The sequence below is a fragment of the Leptopilina boulardi genome, unplaced genomic scaffold (genome assembly GCF_019393585.1).
Source record: "Leptopilina boulardi isolate dan_hultmark-lab unplaced genomic scaffold, ZJU_Lbou_2.1 LbouV2_366, whole genome shotgun sequence".
Lineage (NCBI taxonomy): Eukaryota > Metazoa > Arthropoda > Insecta > Hymenoptera > Figitidae > Leptopilina > Leptopilina boulardi.
The window spans coordinates 316,245-337,941 of NW_026137936.1; the positions used below are offsets into that span (position 1 = coordinate 316,245).

The window sequence follows — 21,697 nt, forward strand, 5'->3', positions numbered from 1 at the left end:
ATATCTTAAATGAGAAAACAGCTGATTCCGTTTCCGCTTCATTCCGGAAGTTTTTAATCGGCGGGCTTTAGATCTGTTTGTAATGTGGCAATTACTATTTTAATCGATTATTTATGTTGATAAATATCAATTTTTATTTAAATTGTGTCTTTTAAAATAATCAAAAATGGCCTCGGCACAAGAAAGTAAGTAAAATTTGATTGAATTTAATCTAAAAACAGATTTTGAAAACAAGAAACTTCTATTTGGTTTTGAGGTTATGTTCATTTTTTTATTTATTGAATTTTGTAAATTTTTCAATATTCTTGTTATTTTTTTAAAAATTAACTTTAAATATTAAGTTGGCATCTTTAACTTAAACATTGAATAATTAAATGAAATGAAATTGTCATTTTTCTCATTTTTATTGAAATTCAAGACTATAATGTATACTGATAAACGATCATTATTTTCAAAACATTTTGACTATGATTTCATCTATAGGTGAAATAATATTAATTTTATTATCATGTAAGTAGTAGATTTATTTTGTAAAATAAATTCTTAATTTATATATTTCTTCTTAATTTTACGACATTAATTTATTTTATTTGCTATATGTGTTTTTATTTATTTTCATTGTTTAAAAAAAGCATATCGAATACTATATTCTTTTAAGTAAGTGAAATAATTTTTCAGGATTGAAATTGAAACGTCCTTGCGAAGTATGGAGTGTCAAAGAACAACTTTGTTTAGCATCGAGTGTTTTAAAGTCAGGCGATCAAAATTGGATGAGTGTATCACGTTCATTAAAACCTTTTCTCGAGAAAGATACACAAAGACCCGTCGATTGGTTTTCTCAAAAAGCTTGTGCTCTTCAGTACGCACAATTATTAGAGAATGCAGATACGCCAAAAAGAAAGAAACGTGAAACCAGCGAGACTATCGGCGAATCCATTGTTCGACGATTAACTCAAGAAAGAATGGCCGAATTAAGTCAATTTTTAACATCACAAAGAGAGGAATATCAACAATTAAAAAACGAATTAAATCTTCTTAAATCGGTAAATATGTCAGAAGAAAAGTTACAAAAAATGTGGCTCACAATTGAGCAAGAAGAACGTGAACAAGAGCAAAAAAATAAAACACACACCACTTGGTTGGCGAGACGACAAAAACAAGAAGGACAAACTCCACAAATTCTCGGCTTTAATATTCAACGAAAATCCGAAAGTTCCGAAAGTGGTCACGATACTTTAGATCCAAATACAGACGAGGAAGAGAAAAAGAATAAAGGAGGTCGATCACCATTATTGACGAGTTTGTTAAAATCTCCAAGTCCAACAACTCAAATTCAATCACAAACAGCTCAAGTCACTTCGCCAACAATTGCCAGTCTTCTAGGTTCTAGTCCAAAAATTCCCAATCCTCCCTTAACTCAAACCGTTTCACCTCAGCTTCATCAATTGGTTTCCACTGCCATTGCAAATGCAACGCCCGAACGACCATCAGCCGGTGCTCCGACACTCTCAATGCTCTTGGAACTTCCTGCAAATTTACAAAGAACAGCACAACTTTCAAATTTACAATCACACACATCAAACACTACAAATTTACCTCAACAAAATGTCGATGTTCAATTAATGCAAATTGACAATCAACGAGGTGGTAATATTCAAATTATCGAACCACCAATTGCGTCTGGCAATATATCAACATCGGAAATAATTGATCACATTGACGAAGTAATTCCAAAAGATATAATGGCCGATGTGATTGACAAGGATGAGATCAATGAGATTATTGGCGATATCGAGGAATTAATCAAAGGAGAAATTCCCGACAATCCCCAAGTTCTTGATCCTGGAACAACAACGGCAGTTATTGATAATTTAAATTTACCACAATCACAGCTCAACGTAACCGGAAGACGGGAAATTAAAAATCCTCAAGAAACTGTCGATTCACTAGAAAGTAAAATAATTCACGAAAAAATTAATTCCAATAAAACATCGAATATCGACGAAATTATTGGCACAGTTGAATCAACAAAATTCATTTCCCACGAGACAAAATCGGGGGACGAAAAGAAATTCCAAGAAGCAATTGCAACGGAAGAATCAAAAAATGAGAAATCCCTCGAATCGAAAATAAACATTACTGAAAATCAGAAAAATTTGGAAATTGTCAACAAATCATTGAAAAATGAAGAACAAACTATGGATATTGAAGAGGAAGAAAAATTGCTCGCCAATGAAAATGAAGAAGCGGAAAAAGAAGATCCAAAGAAATTCAAGATGAATGAAGAAATTGAAGACGCAAATAAATCCATGAAAGAAGAAACATTAAAATCAACAAAAGAGGAGGTAAATAAGTTGACTAAAGAAGTTCGAAAAACTACTAAAGAAGAAGTAAAAAAGAATCCTAAAGAAGAAATTAAGAAAAATTCTAAAGAGGAAGCGAAAAATATTATTAAAGAAGAAATTAAAAAGATTTCCAAAGACGAAGTAAAAAAGAATCCCAAGGAAGAGGTTAAAAAACTTTTCAAAGATGATATTAAAAAGAATCCTAAAGAAGAAGTTAAAAAGCCACCTAAAGAGGACTTTAAAAAGAATCCTATAGAAGAAGTTAAAAATATTTCCAAAGAGGATAAAAAGACACCTACAGAGGAAGTTAAAAAAGTACTTAAAGAAGATGTCAAAAAAATACTTAAAGAAGAAATTAAAATTTCTAAAGAAGAAGCAAAAAAGAACCCTAAAGAAGAAATTAAGAAAAATCCCAAAGAAGAAGTAAAAAAGAATCCAAAAGAAGAGGTTAAAAATAAATCTAAAGAGGAAATTAAAAAGAATCCTAAAGAGGAAATAACAAAGAACACTAAAGAAGAGCTTAAAAAGAATCCAAAAGAAGAATTAAAGAAATATTCAAAAGAGGAGGTGAAAAAGATTTCTAAAGAAGAACCGAAAAAGAATCCTAAAGAAGAAATTAAAAAGACTTCTAAAGAAGAAACAAAAAAGCCTAATAAAATAGAAGCCAAAAAGCCTATTGCGGAAGATTCTAAAAAACTGAATGAAACCAAGAAACATGATGAAACTAAAAATTCAAATGAAGAGGCAAAGAAAGACTCATGTGAATCCACGAGAAAAGAAGCCACAAAAAATACAAACGAAATTAAAGAAAACACAAAACTTGATATCAACGAAAAGAATGAAAATCTTTCAGAAAATTTACCTGATAAAATGCAAAATTTTGAGAATAAAAATTCCAATGATAAATCAAATCGAGATCATGCAAAGGAGAAAATTAAATCCGATGATGATAAACTTAAAGTAAATACCTCGAAGATAGATCAAAATACCGAAATATTAAGTGTTTCCTCAAATGATACTTTAACCAATGAAGATACAGAAAAATCTCAAGATATTAGTTTAATTCTTGAAGATGAAGAAGCAGCATTGCCCGGTAATCAAGAAAAGAAAAAAGAAAAAGAAATTGATAACAATGAGAAAAAGTCTAGTTCATCATTAAAAGAAAATGTCAAAAAAGAGAAAACAACTGAAGACGACGAAGAAACACAAGTGGAAAATAAAAAATTATCAAAAGAAATTGATAATATTAAATTAGAAAATTTTAAAAGAGAAGATACAAAAGATTCTTCTGATGGAACATCAAATACCGAACTCTTGGAAACTGATATGAAAGATTTTGACGATGACGAAGAAGATGAACAAAATAAATCACTTCTCAATACTACTGAAAATACTATACGAAAAGAATCTAAATTTAATGAAATTCTCATTAAAAAAGAAGACGACAATTTAGGAATTAAAGAAGAAAATGATGTTCCAGAAGAAATGACAATTGATGATAGAGAAAAAAATTCAAAAATCATAAAGGAAGAAATAATTGACGAAAAGAAAATTCATTTAGATGATAGTGTACGTAAAGAACAGGCTCATTTTTCGGGAAGTGTTTCAGAATTAGATGAAGAGGAATCATCATTGAGTAAATTGAGTGGTGGTAGAGGTGTAATGAAAACCTATTCCAAAAGGCAAACAATTGCAATTGATAGTGAACCAGAAATGGAAAGTAGTGAAGGTGCTGATTATAGGGCATGGAAAAAAGCTGTTATGCTAGTTTATAATAGACTAGCAACACATAAATATGCCTCAGCATTTTTACGGCCAATTACTGAAGATCAAGCACCTGGATATCATTCAATTATTTTTCGACCCATGGACCTGTCTACTATTAAGAAAAATATTGATAATGGCACAATACGATCAACGAGACAATTTCAACGAGATGTTATGCTGATGTTTCAAAATGCAATAATGTACAATAAACATGATACATTTGTTTATAAAATGGCTATCACAATGCAAGAAGAATGTCTTCAGCATATGCAGGTAAGAAATAAATTAATTTAATCTTATAAAAAAAGTCATCGACCGGGACAAGTTTTGCACAAAAAAAACATGAGTTTTTCATTTTCTTCTTTTTATAAGAAAAATTCGAATTACTTCTAAAAAAAAAAATTAAACTTCAGTTTTTAATCATTTTTGAAATTTTATTATTGAATTACAATTAATTAAATTTTATAAGTTCAAATCTTGAGAATTATTATAATTCAAAAATTCTTTTAAATATTTGACTAAATAATATTCCATGAGTTGATACAAAAAAAAAACTTTTTGTAAATCTGTATAAAATTAAATATTTATAATTTTAATGATTATTTGAAGATAATTTCAATTATTTGATTTAATATTTGATGGCTTCGGATTATATGATTTTTTCAACTTTTTTTTACATTTAAAAAAATTTTTTTTTTAATAAAAACGGCTTTTTTAGTATACAATTCAATTACTTTTAAAAAATGTTATCTAAAATTATTTGATAAATTATTTTTAGTTCTTTAAAATTTAATTATTGTCTGAAAATTAACAAAATCTTTTGAAATTCACTTATTTTTAAAAATTTCAACTTTAACTCATTTCAAAATTATTATTATTTAATATCTGTAAAACCTGATTAAGTATTGCCTAAAATTTTTTTGACCATACAAACTAAAACTATGACAAAATTTTTAATTCGAATAAATTGCTTAAATCAAATTTCAAAAAAATTATAAAAATGAAACTAAGAATTTTTTTTTTTTAAATTTGTCCTACTTAAATTAAATTTTAATAAAAAATAATTATTATATTATTATTATAATTAAAAATAATTAAGATTTTTGAAATTTTATTTTTGTGTTAGGGTAAATGCACTAAAAATGTTTAACTTTATAAAAATTGATTATTTAAACAAATATGAGAAATTAAAACTAATACCGTAATTTTATATTGCGGCGCGTTTGTATCAGTTTCGGTGTATCAATTTCGGTGACCAAAATTACGTGTATTTTGAAGATACTTTGCCCGCCGAAGTTGGAGCCAATGAAAATCTTAAAAATGTTTTAATTGCGGCACAGAAAAAAATTTCATCTCAAATAATTAAATTAATAAGTATTTAAATGTGCATCTTTATAAGATGCATTTATATTTTTTTTATAAAAAAGATTGAAATAATTTTTTTTAATTATTTGGCAACAGTTATATTAAATATAATAGTAATAATAGTTATTTTTAATGAACGCGCTGTAATTGGTGCACTCGCCGTAATTGGTACACTTATCCTATACTTTTTAAAAAATTTTTTGTTAAAAACTTGAGAATTTTTAAAAAATTCATTGAATACAATAAAAATGAAAATAAAATAAATTTTTAAGAAACTAAAATCTCTAATATTTATTTTTTTTTTAGATTCTAGTTCAAGTTACCGGTGAAGTGTCGTTTCGAAGAGAAACAAGAACGGCAGCAAGTACAAGCAACGAAGCAAGTGAATCTAATTCAAAGCGAAAGAGAAGTCACATTACGCCAAGTCCTCATGATACAGATCATTCACGAGGAAAGAAACGACGAAAGTCTGAAAATGACTAATTAGTATGGTAATCGTTTTATATGTACCTATATATATATATATTTAAATAGATATGTATAAATTATTATAGTCTGCGTTAAATATTGAACTGTTGCGAATTTAAAAAAAAAGAAACAGTTTTTGAATATATCTTTCATATTGAAACTAATGTCCGTGAGAGAGAATGAAAAAAAAATATCCGAGAATTTGAATAATTTTCAAATAATCAAAGAATGAGATTTAATAATTAATGTGAGAATTATTATTGTGCATATAAGTATGGAAGAACGCAGATACAATTATTGTGATAGAAAGTAAGAATTCGATAAGAACATTAGCATATAATTTTTTTTTAATTTTCTATGGCTTAACCGTTTAAAGAACTAATTATAATTCTATATATTATTTTAAATCAAAGCAACAAAAATATATTGATGAGTTAAAATAAAATATAAGACTTGATTTTATATTGTAATATAATAAAATTATTATTATATATCATTATATATTCTAAATTATAAAACAAGATTAATATACTATTAGTTTATTATACACTATTAATAATATACTATTAGTCTTATATTTTATTATATTTAATATTGTATTTACAATATCTTAATGTAAAAAGGAAATGTTGCTTTGGAAAACAGCGCTTATTCGCTTTCATTGAATTACACAATGTATTTTTATTATTTTTATCGAAATTATCAAATTCTTTTTTATATTTCCTTTTTTTCTTCACATTATTATATAATTTACTACATATTCACTGTTTGAGCGCTGAATTGAGAATAAGTTGTCGTCATTTTTTATATACACGAATATTTAAATAATTTTTATTTAATATTCATAAGTAGTTCCAAACAAGAAAAAGATTTGTTACATTTTGATAATTTTTTTTTTTTTTCTTTGAAAAGTGAATAAACGTTTATTATCGCGAATCACTTGTTGCTTTTTTAACTAATCCATAGAAAATAAAAGAACAACGTGTGAACTATTCAATTTTCTATTTCAAAAATGACTTGACACGACAAAAAAATTTTTTTTTTTAAATTTACCAGTAAACAAACATTTTTTTAAATTTAAATAATAAGATCAATTTTTAAAAAAATTAGAAAAATTAAAAATGGAAAATCACGCAAAAGGCGATTCTAGAAGAATTTCTTACAGTTCCGAAGATGATGAAGGTTATTGTCAATCAGAAATCTTTATTTCTTCTCTTCAAAGAATGTCCCAGTTATATTTTTGAGATAAAAATCACAATTTTTTTCATATTGTAAGTTGAAAAATTTCAAGAAATATTGGGACATGAATTGAAATTTTCTATTATTATTATTTTTATTTAAAGCAATCTATTTTAATTTCGCGAATATTTGATGAAACAGATTCTCTATTTTGGGCTGAAGATGAATGGAGCAGTTCAGAATCAAAAATTAAATTATCAGGAAAAAGAAAAAGACGTCGAAGTATCGCTTATAGGAATCAAGTGAAAGTTCATCGAAGTCGATCTGCCCTTTTTCAATCGTCCAGTTCACATTCTAGTTCAAATTGTCTTAAACTATCAGCAAAAAATAATTTTTCTAATTGTAAGTCTTTATATAAAATGAATTTTCATTTATTTATATCGTATAAAAAATTAATTGTTGAAAACTTAATTAAATAACTAATGATTTAGTATATAAAATTCAATTTTTGAAATTAATGGTAAATCAATTTTAAGCTCAGAAACAAAGAAAGAGTCGATACTATAAAGAATTAACAAAAAAAGCAAAATTGCAAAACGAAATCATTTGCCTGATTAGGAAGAATTGTGAATACAAAGTAAAAAAATAAAAGGATAATATTTGCAAAGAATTATTAATTCTACTTTTTACTCGTAAAGTAAGTTTTTTATTATAATAGAATAAATATAATCTATTAGTTATTAAATAAACTACATTAATTTAATTATAAATAACTTCTTTAGTTTTCCAATTTTTTTTAAAAAGTTTTGATTAATAATAGAATTAAACTTGGCGGGCAAATCAACCAATGGAATGCGACCTATAGAAAGTGAATGTGCGCATGTGCAATCAACAGTACACAAAGTTCCAAAAGACGAAACGATAAATTTCTGACGTTTATCTTCCGTAGTGAACAAATAATACACAACAATTAATAAATTTCTTATAATTTTTGACTTTGTAAAAAAGAAACGACCATGGAGGCAGTTCCAAGACTGCCGATGGTCTCTTTTCAATTAAAAGTTAGTCCAGAACCCACTAGTTTTTCTACGAAACTCAAACAGGTATGTGAAATTACTTTACAAAATTTTTCTGAAAATTCTTTTAATTTTATGCAAAAATTTTTATTACATTGTTTTACTATTTTTTATTATCAACACATATTTTTATTAATTATATACTTTTTGCTAATATATACGTTATAAGTGTTATATTATATTTTATAAGCTATAGATATATAGGTTATAAAATATAATGATAAAAAAAAACTTGTGATCCATTTAACAATGAATCATATCTTTATATTATGTGTGATATATATATATATGTACAATGAATGATGTGAGAGTATTTAGATTGTGATTATTATTAATTAAATTAAAAATTTCAGTATATACGAGATTTTTACAATGAAGATGCAGAATCTTATAACAACGAACTTCATCAACTTGAAAGTTTACGATCATCAGCTGTTCGGCCACCAATTGATGTCAAGGGATGTGAATTATTAAAAAGATATTATTGTCAATTACATTTTTTGCAAAGCAGATTTCCCATGGGAAAAGATGGTCCTGCCGCTGTTGTTTTCACATGGTAAGTTTTGTTTTGTTTTTTTTTTATTTTTAATCGTTTTTAAACGTTTACTGTGTTTCACACGCAGAAGTTACATATTCTAATCTCATTAATGCAATACGATACTTTTAATCTCTTTAGTGTAAAGTAAAATAAATACCTAGATTTTTGTTAAGAAAGTTAAAAGTTCTTTTTTTGTGATCGTACAGAGGAAAAGAAAATTTAATTCATTCATTGCAACTATTAATAAAAATTATATCACCAATTTGATTTTTTAATAAAAATGAAATTTCCATTATGTTTTGTTTTTATTACCTATAAAATTTTCTATATTTGAAATTGATCTTTCATTTCTTTAATTACTTAAATTAATAAATAATTTTCAGATATTTAATAATAATATTGTAATTTTAAATAATATACGTATTTTTTTTAGGAAAGACACATACGCCAATATGGTGTGTTCTCTGGCTAATATTCGTTTTGAAATGATATCGGTTCTATATAATATTAGTGCTATTCACACGCAATTGGGTGCAAGATCAGAACGTACATCACCAGAGGGAATGAAAATGGCATGTACTCATTTTCAATGTGCAGCATGGGCTTTTGATCATTTAAAGAATAGTTATCCTCAACCACCTGGAGTTGATTTAGCTCCCGAGCTAATGACTTTTATGTATCAATTGTGTTTGGCTCAAGGACAAGAGTGTATTTTAGAAAAGAGTATGCTCGACAATCGGAAACCATCAATAGTTGGTATGTTTATTAAAATTGTTCTTTTCGAGAAAATTAAATTAAAATTTTTGAAAATATATTCATTGTTTTACAGCGAAAGTGGCACGTCAAATTGTTGACTATTATGGTTTGGCACTTGCAACTTTAGAGCAAGGTGGAAATGAAGATGGAACGGTTGGTGAAACTGTAGGAAATAAAATTTACAAGGTAAGATTTCGAGTTTTTTTTTTTTTTTTTTTTTTTAATAACAAAGATATAATTCCTTTTTTAATATTAAAATATAAGAACAATTTTTTAGAAAAATTATAATTAGATATTGTTTTTTTTTTTGTAAAGAAAATTTTATCGCATTTCTCTTATGTTTTGCAGATTTGGAAAAGATATGTGAAATTTAAAAGAGCGTATCATTTGGCAGTGACGCAACTTTATCAAGGTTTAGCAGCAGAGGAACAGCGAAAAATGGGCGAGAGAGTGGCTTTTTATAATTCATCTCTGACTGCTTTAAATGAAGCTCGTTCATTTTTTGCGAGTGCAAAGGGCGTTAATGGAATAACGGGTACCACTGATGAAAAAGAAGCAATCGAAGAAGCATTAACATTTACTAATGATGTTATCGAGGGAAAAAGAAAAGCTGCAAAAAATGAAAATGAATACATTTATCATGAGGAAGTGCCAGAAAAAGATGCTTTGCCAACCGTTAAGGGTGCTTCATTGGTTAAAGGTATTTCGTTTAATGTCAACGATCCCGAAGTTTCCGGCTCGGATATTTTTGCAAGGTGAGTCTTTTTTTTCTTTCATTTTAAATAAAACATTTTTATTTTATTAATTTTATTTTCAAATTATTTTTTATTTAAATTATTTAGAAAAAGAATATTAAGATCGAAGGAGGATATTACATTAATTCAATTGTGTTTTAAACAAATAAAAAAATTTTTATTATTAATGTATATAAATTTAAAAACATATGATTCATAATTATTATAATAATTTTAGACTTGTTCCAATGAAAGTGCATGAGGCAAATTCATTGTATTCGGAAGAGAAAGCTAAAGTATTGCGTTCAGTTGGTGGAAAAATTGAAGAGCGCGATCAAATATTAAATACATATTTAATGTCATTAAAATTGGAAAATTTGAGTTTATGGGATCCGGATGCTGTAAATTCTGAATCTGAGGTTCTCGCTTTACCCGAGGAGTTGGCTGAGCGATGTGCTGCTATAAATGCAAAACCCAATGCTATTCAGGAACAAGTAGATACAATGGCTAAATTATCTGACACCTACCAAAATGTGGAAGCAATGCTCAAGGAAATTGATGTTATTTTATCTACAGAACAACAGAGGTAAGTTTAAACTGGAAATTTAAAATAATGAGATAAAAAGTAAAATTTAAACTTCGAAATTAATTATATATTTATAGAATAAATTTTTTTGATCAATATTTTAAGATTATTAAATTTGTCCAGATAAAATTATTTTTTACATTTTATCATTGATTTTTTCTTTATAAAAATCAGGAAAAAAGTTCGAAACGAATATTTTATTATTGACAATTTCGCAGGGAAAAACAGTATCAAGAAACAATGGGAAAAAGGCCGCCGTCAATAGTTGCAACCGATTTAACGAGGGAGGCAAAAAAATACGAAGAAGCCCACGCTAAAGCTTCTGAAAGTAATCAAGCACTTCACAGAGCGATGAATTTACATGTGAATAATTTGAAAATTCTTTCCCAACCGTTGTCTAGTTTAATGGCACACATTCCATCTCCTACAGTCAAATCTCTAGGTAATTTTTGTATTTACTATTCAATATTAATTATTATCAGTTAATATTATTATTATTATTATTATTATTATTATTAAAAATAGAGATTTATTTTCATTTATTTGTTTAATTTTTTCTTTATTCTTTAGAAATGTTTATAACTTTAAAAAAATATTAATTCACTCTGTGTTTTAGGTGAAGGTAGCAGTGAAAAGAAAATTGACACTGAATCTGAAAACATTCGCACTCGAGAGTTAAAACGAATTTTGAATAAAGTTGACGAAATGCGAAGGCAAAGAAATGAATTACACACCAAATTACGTGACGCAATATCTCAGGATGATTTAACAAGAATTTTGGTAACTGCTACTTCAGAATCTGAATCGTCACTGGATCAAGTTTTTGCTGAACAAATTAGCAAACATCAACCGACTGTTAGTATTTTTTTATTTTTCACTTTATAATATGAATAATTATTAATTTATTGAATATCGATTAATTTTCTTCAGGTTAGCCTAATAGAGCAAAATCTAGCAGCTCAAGATAATATTTTATCCGCATTAACAGAAGCGTATGCGCACACAGCAGAAATTCGTAAAACAGTTGAAGAGGTCCTTAAGCGGCGAGAATATATCATATCATCTCTAATCACTTCTTACGATGCTTATGAAGATTTACTGTCAAAAACAACGAAAGGTTTGGAATTTTACAGAAAAATGGAAATAAATGTCACGAAATTATTGCAAAGAGTTAAGAACACTTGTAAAGTTCAAGAAGAAGAACGTGCACAGATTATTTCTCAAAATAGTGCAGGATTACATGGAATCAATGACATTTCAATAGTAGAAGCAAAAAGTACATTGAACATGATTCCAAAAGATCCAAGTGCAACAGGAAGTGGCTTAAAACTTAAGGATTATTTAGCAAATAGAGGCACGAACATTCCTGTCTATCATAATCAATATTCTGATCAGAGGACTTTGTCAACGACAAAATTAAGCACCGATCAGCCAGGAATAAAAACTTCCGATCATCAAAATGGTGCACATGAAAATATGCCTTCGACAGCTGTCCCCCAATTTACTGATCCCAATCAAGCCTATCAATACTATCAGAATATGTATTCTGAATATTATCCCGGTCAACACAATACCTATAATACACAATACGTTTACGGTGAAACTTCAAATAATACAAGTAATAATTTAAACTCAAGTTTACCTAAAACTGGAACAACATTCTCTGACAGTGTCTATGGACAGGCGGGAAAAATAAAAGCATCAACCGAGTCAACAAATTCTTCTGATTCTTCATATGGTGCTTATATTCCTCAAAAAGGTTATTCAACAAATCCAGTAAACGATCAGTATTCAAATTATACATACAATGCCGGTTATCCCTATGGATATCAAGTTTTACCGGAGAATGCAAGTTATCCAGTAATGCAACAACAAATTAACAGTCCATCACCTCATCATCAGCAACAAAATTTGACTCCAATGCAATTGCAATCTACGCAACAAGTAATTGTTGATGAAGCTGGTAGAAGTATAGAAGTTAATCAATCAGTGCCTTATGTTACGTCCATACATCAAAGTTACAACACTGATGGTAAAGCAAACTCAGGAACAGTCTCTCAAGTTCAGACAAATAATCAAAATGTTCCAATTAATTCCTATCAAGTTGGTATTTCACAAACAAATTTACAACAAACAAATACATTGACTCAGAATTATTTGAATCCATTAGCTTCAAATGTCGAGATGCCAGCGTCAGTGATTATGTCCCAAAGTAATCAATCAATTCAACAACATTCCTCGCAAGTTGATTTGCAACAGCCAATTAGTTTACAGCAGATCAATCAAATTTCTGCCCCACAGCAAATTATTTCTCAACAAAACACTCAGATGATGATTAATCAACAAACAATTGGTCAACAAGCGATTAATCAACAGCAAGTTAATCAGCAACCTATTAATCAACAGATCAATCAGCAGCCAATTAATCAACATCAAGTCAGTCAACAACCTATTAATCAACAGCAGATTAATCAGCAACCAGTTAATACACATCAGATCAATCAGCAAGTAATTAATCAACAACAGGTTAGTTTTTAAATTCGATTAAATAAATATTTAAAAGAAAGAAAGAATTTTAAATAAAATAAATTCTATTCTATATGAATAATACGTTTTTTATATTGTATTTGCGCTAAAAAAAACACACACAAGTGTTTTATTTATTAGAGATTGTTTTAAGAAATCAATTTTTAATTCAGGGTGCTCACCGAACATTGGAAACGGGGAAAAACTACATGAATTTAGTCACGCCTTGAAAAAAACCGTGAATTCGAATTTTGATTTTCTTTTAAATTGAAACGTGTGATGTATTGTCCTAAATTTTTGGTCTATCTTGAAGTAAAACGTTTCTTGAGAAAAAAAAATGAAAATTTGACTAAAAATTTGTGAAAACAAATTTTATAATTGATTGTTTAAAAGAATAAGAATTCTAAAAATTAAAAATTGTGCTAAACAATACTAGGAAAGCTCTAAAAATTCTCTGCATGACATTTTTTTGAAATATTTATATTTCTTAAAATAATTAATTTCTGATCTGAAACTAGGTAGGACAAATTTTTAACCTTCAAAATTTTCGAATTAGAATTTTGATAAAGTAAAAATTGTGCTACATAATTTTACTGAATAACATTTTTACAAAAATTTATTATAATATATTTTTTGATAATTATCAATATTTAAACTCTGTCCCAATATTTGCTTTCAAAATTTTTGGTAAAATTTCACAATAGATAATTTATGATAGATTACAAGTAATAATGCAGCACAAGTGTTAATTTTTTTTTTTTAATATATATTTCTGTTAAAACTTTTATCAATAGTTGAATTTCTCGAATATCTAAAAAATATTTTACATTTTCTTTTGCTTTTATTGTTATATAGTCTATAAAGAAAAAAAAAATTTTATAGCAAATAATTTTATTTCAACTCGCAATATTTTTATTGTATTTACATTTTTCGTTTTAATTGAATTTAAATCATTTAAATCACTTAAATGAGTTAAAGAAATTTATTGCTTTCTCCGCGAGGAACGCAAATTTTTATAAAATGAACATATTCATTTTATTTCAGAGTTATAACGACAGAAGAAATAAATTTAAGCAAAAAGTCCACTGTTTCCACTTCTTATCATGTTTATTAAATTATTTCTATAATCTACACATAAAAATACGTAAAAATAGTAAATTTGAAGCCCTTTAGATAAAATTTTTTCCGTTATTGGGAGAAAATTCATGATTTTTTCTAAAATTATCAGTTTTTTCTTGACAGCTCCAGAAAAATCAACTCCAATCATCCTCGCTATATTTTTTTTGTAATCTACACGTAAAAATACGTCAAAATATGTAAATTTGAATCACTTTAGATAAACTTTTTTCATTTTTTGCGGAAAAATACATTTTTTTCTTAAATTTATCATTTTTCTTCAAAAATTTGATAAAAATTGATCATCAACTCCAATCGCGCTTACATTTTTTCCCTGTATTTTTCACGCAAAAATACAGTTTTACAGCAAATATGAACAGTTTGGGTTAAATATTGTGTGCGCTAGGGAGAATAAATCATTTTTTTCGAAATTTTTTATTTTTCCTTGACAACGCTATGATCCAAATCAAGTTCGCTATATTTTTCCTGTAATTTTCACGTTAAAATACGTAAGTGTTCCAAATTTGAGCTCTTTATGTCAAAAGATGTGGCGGTGGGGGGGGGGGTACATAGTCATTTTTAGGCATTTTTCGTAAAAATTCATGGTTTTTCCTTGACAACGCTATGATAATAATAATCAATTCCTATCAAATTCGCTATATTTTTCCTGTAATCTACACGCGAAAATACATATGTGTACCAAATTTCAGCCCTCCAGATAAATTCGTGTGGCCGCTAGGGGGGGGGGGTACACGATTTCAAAAAAACCGATATTAATAGGGTTCCGAACCGAGTACGGAACCCTAAAAATGATAAAGTTTACATAAAAAATAAGTATCTATAACTATAATTGAACAAGCGAGAAAAAACAATAGTATATTTTTTAAAAATATTTTATTAAATTATCATTTGTTTACAGCAGTCAGTAAATCCTCAAACACAATTGGTCCAAAATCCCCAGAGTTCATCACCAGGAATTCATTATTCCTTATCACAGCAATACATTCCTAATCAACATATGGGAATGTATACAAATACTTCGGCCACTGACAGTTCGACATATTCAACAGCAACGACTAAAAATCCATCCGTAAATATTAGCAGCAATTCTTATTACGATGGGGCCGCTCAATATTCAAATTATGGCTCAGATCAACAACAGAATTACATGAATAATCAATCTCAAGTAGGAGGATATGTGTCTCAAAATCAAAATGAAATGACACATAATTATAATACATATGGAAATTATCAGCAACCTGATTCAACTACTTATAATAAAAATCCTCAAAATTCGGCGACAATTCAAAATATTCCTGGTTATTCGGAAATTATACAAAGTCATGCAAAAGCAAATTCATTTTCAAATTATCAAACAAATTATTATAATCCCCAGGAGCATTATTCTGGTTCTTCACAGTATTCGAATTATTCTCAAAATTATGGCAATAATTATGGAAATGTACAGCAATCAAATGAAATGTCCAATTCATCAACGGATTCATATCAAGGACATCCGGGTTATGTGTATAATTCTCTTACGGGTGGTTATGAGTATAGTTCGGGTTATCAAAATACACAGACTTTACAGGGCCAAGAGCAACAAAATAATGTAGCTGGTGGTTTAACGGAATCTATCAATAGTCCTGTTTATCAACAGCAGGATGGATATATGTTGTATACCAATGCTGGTAATAATACGGCCACAAATCAAACATCTTCGTCGCAATACTCAGGTCAAAATGATAATTCAACATCTAATAATCCAGCGTACTATTCTTCATCTTCTTCTTCTTCGCAATATACTCAACAAACTTCAACTCAAAGTGAGTTTTTATTTTTTTTTTTATTTTTATCCACTACTTTTTTATTCGAAAAAAAATTAAGAAAAGGATTTTTATTAATAAAAATTGATGTTTTTCAATTTAATTTTGCAATTACCAATAAACATATTAGAAATCATATAATCATATTATTATCATATTAGATAATTCTTGAAAACCTAATAAATCAGCACAAAAATATGAAATGCAGGCCACGCGGATTTTACGACTTTTTCGACATTTTTTTTTTACATTTAAAAAAAAAATTTAAATAAAATATATGTTTTTTTAGTATACAATGCAGATCTTCTTTATTTCAATTATATAACAAAAAAAATTACGGAGTGGCTATTTCGCCCGTCGCGGGCGAAATAGATACGGCTGTGTGAACTGGCTATTTCGCCCGTCGAAATGAATGTGTTTTAGAAGACGGGCAAAATAAGAAAAATAGATTATTTCGCCCGTTCAAGATAAAATCGAGTATCTGGAAGACGGGCGAGTATATTATTTCGTCCGTTAAGTATAGACAGCTATTTTTTAGATAATGAGAAAAAATAATTTTACTTTTTTTAAATATAACAAATAAGATGGATAGAAAAAAGACGTCTGAGTATAGGTCTAATATTATTTATTTATATCTTTTGGAGTATTTGGTTTAATAAAATAGAAGAAATTTAAATAAAAAAAAGTTCTTAAAAATTCTTTAAATTCTTAAAATTAATACTTAATTATTTTCTATTTTTTTCAAAAAATTTTATTAATTAAAGTTTTGAGAATATTTGTAACATAAAATTTGTTTGTAATTATTAACTTGAAGATTTTTCAAATATTTAGTTTACACGTTTTTGAGACGTGACTTTAAAGAATAATAATTATTTTATCTAAGAAATTGTATTGGAAAAAAAATTAATATATTTATAGAGGTATTAATTACTCTTATTAAATAATTAAAAAAATTTAATATTTTATACTAATGGTAAATAAATATAATTAAAATTATAAAAAAATTAATCTAATATTAAAATTATAAATTATAATTATTAAATTTAACTAATTAAAATTACGATGTTGAAGTCGAAAACAATTAAAATTGATCGTCACCGATTTAAAAATATTAATATTTTTTCAAATAATTAATAATATTTTTTAATATTTTTTATAAATTTTTCTTTTAAAAATTGTTGACGAAAAAATTGCAAAAAATTTTTTCTTAAAAATTGAAAAAATCATTTTAAAAAATTTTTTTCATGAAAAATGAAAAAAAAATTTTCTTAAATTTTGTTTATTAAACTTTGGTAATAAAAATTGTGGATTTTAATTTTGTAATTTAAATAAGAATTCAAAAATCGACTATTTCTGAAATTTTTGTATATTTGCATCTCTAAATTCAACGAGTAAATAAAATTGAAGACAATCAAAATAAAGAATGTCATATGAACTACTTTCGATACCAAATAGATTTTCAAACAACGCACCGTCGTTTTCAATATTTAAAGAATATACTATACGGAGTATAATCTCACATTGATATATAAAACCATGATTCTGCTGAGAAACAAATCAGAAAAACCCTTTTTTTTATCGAAACACAAAAAAATTAATGAGACCATCAAATTTGTTTATCAAATATATGATATTTAACATAAATTGCAAAATAAAAGTTAAAATAATTTTAGTTTGTAAATTGAAATATACAACAGCTGTTTATACCAAGCGGGCTAAATATTGTATTTTGATTATTTCGCCCGTTTTTGTTTAAACATTTCACGGACGAAATAATATACTCGCCCGTCTTCCAGATACTCGATTTTATCTTGAACGGGCGAAATAATCTATTTTTCTTATTTTGCCCGTCTTCTAAAACACATTCATTTCGACGGACGAAATAGCCAGTTCACACAGTCGTATCTATTTCGCCCGCGACGGGCGAAATAACAGAAATAAATTAGTTCGCCCGAGCGGGCGAAATAGAAACAGCCAAAAAATTATTTGTAAATATAAAATTTGTATTGAATTTTAACATTTAATTTTATTCTTTAATTTACAGGCAATTCTAATGTGACATATAATGAAACGCAAATAAAATCCCAAACAATTGAGAAAAATACTGTAAACAATAAACCACCAGCATCAATGGGACCAAAATCTAATGTTGATCTTCTCTCTGATTTGGATATTACAATTAATCATGCACCACTATTACCTGCAGTTCCATTGAAGGATGAAAAGGAAGAAGTAAAAAATGAATTAAAAACTTTTGATGGCACACCAGAAAAAGTACCTCTCACTCGAAAGGATTCAAAATTATCAATGGATGATAAAAATGAAAATTTACAAATTGTTTGGGACACATGGTATTTGGATGTACAACCGAAAAAAGATCCACTTGGAGAGCCAACTATTTTACAAAAATTTCTTATCGATATTGAAAAATATGAGAAATTTGTCGATAGTCTGTTGGTAATAACGTTGAGCGGTGCTAAAAATATTGATATCAAATGGAAGGAAGTTAAAGAATTTGAGGTAAAATTAATAGTTTATTAAAAAAAAATTTTTTTAATGTACAATGTTTAAATTTTATGTTTAAATGGAAAATTATTTTTTTTTTTTTTGAGAAATAATTTTGATTTGTTTTTCTCTTCATTTATTTTTTAGGATAGGGAAGCCAAGAAACAAAGCTCTACTGTCGCGTTGGCTAATTCTGCAACAAATAGAAATATTGATTGCATTCCATACGATACAAATCGAGTGGAAATGCATTCTTATATAAATGCTTCATTTGTAAAAGATGTAACTCAATGGACTCCGGCAGCATTTATCATTACTCAGGCTCCAAGAATTGATGAATTTCAAACATTTTGGATTATGGTTTGGGATCAAGAGGCCGAAGTTATTGCATGTTTGGCCTCTGATTTGCAGGTATTTTAGTTGGCACTATTTCTTCAAAGCTACTAACAGTATGATTTATTAAAAATTAATTAATAATAATGTGAATTTGCTTTCATTAGGTATTATCTATTATTTTATGACAATTAATATTTATTATATTAGATTTATTTGTTTTTTTTTACTTTTTTGCATTTATGATTTGTAATTTATATATTTTTAATATTATTTTCAGTTAAGCGGCGATGTCTATTGGCCAACAAGTGAAGAGAAGAATTTAGTATTCGGAGATATTACACTAAAAATGAAAAATCGATTTAATCATGCAACTTACATTCAAACAATTATATCTCTTTCACGATCTGGACAAAAAATGGAAAGGGTAGTTGTACATATGCAATTTCTTGTTTGGCCAACTAAGTAAGTTTCTATATATGTGTCCTGACGCGGTGAAAGGGACCTTATGGTTTAATTGCAAATTGTACTTTAAATGTTCATAATAAAAAATGAATTGAACAAAATAATTTCTAATTTTTGGAAATCAAATTATTTGAGTTGCTCTTTCATTTCCAAAAACTAGAAATTATTTTGTTCAATTCGTTTTTTATTATGAACATTCAAAAGTACAATTTGCTATTATACCATAAGGTCCCTTTCACCGCGTCAGGACACATATTTTAATTTTATTGTTTTCTTTAAGAAAAATTAATTTTCATTTTGAAAATTTCATAAATTAATTCTTTATTAAACACAATAAATAAATACATTTAGATAAAAAAAAAAAAAAAAAATTGTTTGCAGTGGTTTTCCAAGCTCGCCTGGTTCATTGCTTGCTTTTGCAACTGATGTTATGTCCGAACAAGCATTGAGACATTGTTCTCCAAAACCAATAATCGTTCATTGTCTCGTCGGTGGAACTCTCAGTGGATTATTTTTAATTGCAATGGCCGCAATTTGTAATGTTAGAGCTGGTCACGGAATAGTTGATGTACCTTTGGTATTTTCGAGTCTTGTCAAATTTCGCAAAGGTTTAGTCGACAAAGATTCATTGTTATTCGGCTATCGAATGGTTCTTTATCACGCTCAAGATACATTAATGAAAAGTATGTTAAAATTTTTCTTTTTATCCAATTATTAAATTTAATGATGGTTGATAATTTTTTTAATTTCCAATTCAAAATCAATTTTAATTTTACAATAAATAGAAAAATTATTGTTTAAGAACGTAAACCTCTTTGATGATAGAGTAAAATTATTAAAATTTTGTTTATTATTATTGTTAAAAGTGTTTTATTGTTTAATAAAAATTTTAAATGTATTAAATTTACAGGAGGCATTTTATCATCAACTCGCTCGACTTTTGAGTGTTTTGAAGAAATAAAAAAAAATAAGGGAAAAAGTATGACAAAGACTCGTCATCATCCTTCTGATGATTTTCTCCATAATTTTGGATCAGGGATTCAACACGGTATGAAAAATAATGCATTTTCAAACATTTTTTTTTTTTTTATAAAAACTTTCCTAATTTCAATGTAATTAATAATTGATTTAATTCTCGAAACAAAATTGAATAATTTAAAAATTAATTCAATTTTTAATTTAAAATTTAAATATAATATATTTAGGAGGACAGCCCACATCATCGGCCAGGCCAAATACACCACAAAGTATTCCTTCCATTTCACAGGAAAAATCTGACGTCGTAATAGATCCTTTGAGTCAGTTAGATCCTCTCTGGACCATCAGAAGATAGTCATTAATTTAAATATGTAAAATAATGTTCGATTTTTAAAAATGAAAAAAAAAGAATGCAGCTGCGGTATATTATATAAAATATTGTGAGTAACAATTACAACACTCGAATTAAATGTGTAAATAGCTTATCAAAAGAAAAAAGAAATGGGTAAATGACAACCATTTGACTATATATGACTAGGTGTAATTATTCTTTTTCAGAATTTTTTTCGAAATTTTTTTTTGCATATTAAAGCAAGTTATTTATTTACATTTGGACTAAATTTTTTTTATGGATTTGAGAAAAAAATATTATACTGTCTTTTCTATAACGAAAAAAAATTAATTAAATTAATTAACATGTGAGATAAAAAAAATTATATTAAGGTTTTTTAAAAGCCCTCATTTTTATTAATATTGTTTTTAGTTTAGAAGTGTTGAAAATTCTTTTATTTACAACTGTGGATGAATATTGAGTTATCGTGAAATGATTTAATTGAACAGACTGATTAGATTATTGATGGTTGTTGTTGATTTTTATGAGCAAAAATTGAACGCGCGTTCAATGTTATTCAAGCTGGACCAGGATTTTAAGTAATATTTTAATACTTTGCTACTCAATAGAATGCAGGAACTAGCGACCGACAGCGAAATTTTTAAAATACGCAAAATAAATTGTATATGTATTTGCTTTGCAAATATGAAAATAAATATACTTGATTCTCATTTACTGGAATGACTCATATCTTTTAAATGATATAAACTGTTTTTTTAACTTCAGATCTTTTTTGTAATAAT

The 21,697-nt window shown here is 27.1% G+C and overlaps 2 protein-coding genes across 3 annotated transcripts; both read left to right on the forward strand.

Annotated features, from left to right (window-relative positions):
• The first annotated feature begins 43 nt into the window (after positions 1-43).
• On the forward strand, positions 44-6,882 carry LOC127286915 (bromodomain-containing protein 8-like). The gene is made up of 3 exons (XM_051313559.1): positions 44-185; positions 679-4,385; positions 5,784-6,882. The coding sequence occupies exons 1-3, from the start codon at positions 167-169 to the stop codon at positions 5,958-5,960; spliced, it is 3,903 nt and encodes a 1,300-aa protein (XP_051169516.1). The 5' UTR covers positions 44-166; the 3' UTR covers positions 5,961-6,882.
• Positions 6,883-8,020: 1,138 nt separating this feature from the next.
• On the forward strand, positions 8,021-21,629 carry LOC127286908 (tyrosine-protein phosphatase non-receptor type 23). 2 transcript variants are annotated; one of them, XM_051313540.1, is made up of 16 exons: positions 8,021-8,227; positions 8,554-8,756; positions 9,172-9,494; positions 9,568-9,680; positions 9,843-10,249; positions 10,467-10,814; positions 11,033-11,256; positions 11,431-11,669; positions 11,745-13,340; positions 15,376-16,282; positions 18,327-18,802; positions 18,935-19,198; positions 19,401-19,585; positions 19,967-20,268; positions 20,496-20,633; positions 20,791-21,629. In XM_051313540.1, the coding sequence occupies exons 1-16, from the start codon at positions 8,141-8,143 to the stop codon at positions 20,916-20,918; spliced, it is 5,940 nt and encodes a 1,979-aa protein (XP_051169497.1). In that variant the 5' UTR covers positions 8,021-8,140; the 3' UTR covers positions 20,919-21,629. The 2 variants fall into 2 exon arrangements, with proteins under 2 accessions (XP_051169497.1, XP_051169498.1); XM_051313541.1 differs by having other exon boundaries at positions 15,379-16,282.
• The last annotated feature ends 68 nt before the right edge of the window (positions 21,630-21,697 follow it).

What these genes read in the sequence shown, in the direction of transcription:
- LOC127286915 (XM_051313559.1), top strand. An exon ending in AATGTCTTCAGCATATGCAG is followed by an intron (nt 4,386 to 5,783) that starts GTAAGAAATAAA and finishes TTTTTTTTTTAG; the next exon opens with ATTCTAGTTCAAGTTACCGG.
- LOC127286908 (XM_051313540.1), top strand. Translation starts at nt 8,141, where the DNA reads ATGGAGGCAGTTCCAAGACTGCCGATGGTCTCTTTTCAATTAAAAGTT. An exon ending in TCGGAAACCATCAATAGTTG is followed by an intron (nt 9,495 to 9,567) that starts GTATGTTTATTA and finishes ATTGTTTTACAG; the next exon opens with CGAAAGTGGCACGTCAAATT. An exon ending in GTTTGGCCTCTGATTTGCAG is followed by an intron (nt 19,199 to 19,400) that starts GTATTTTAGTTG and finishes TATTATTTTCAG; the next exon opens with TTAAGCGGCGATGTCTATTG.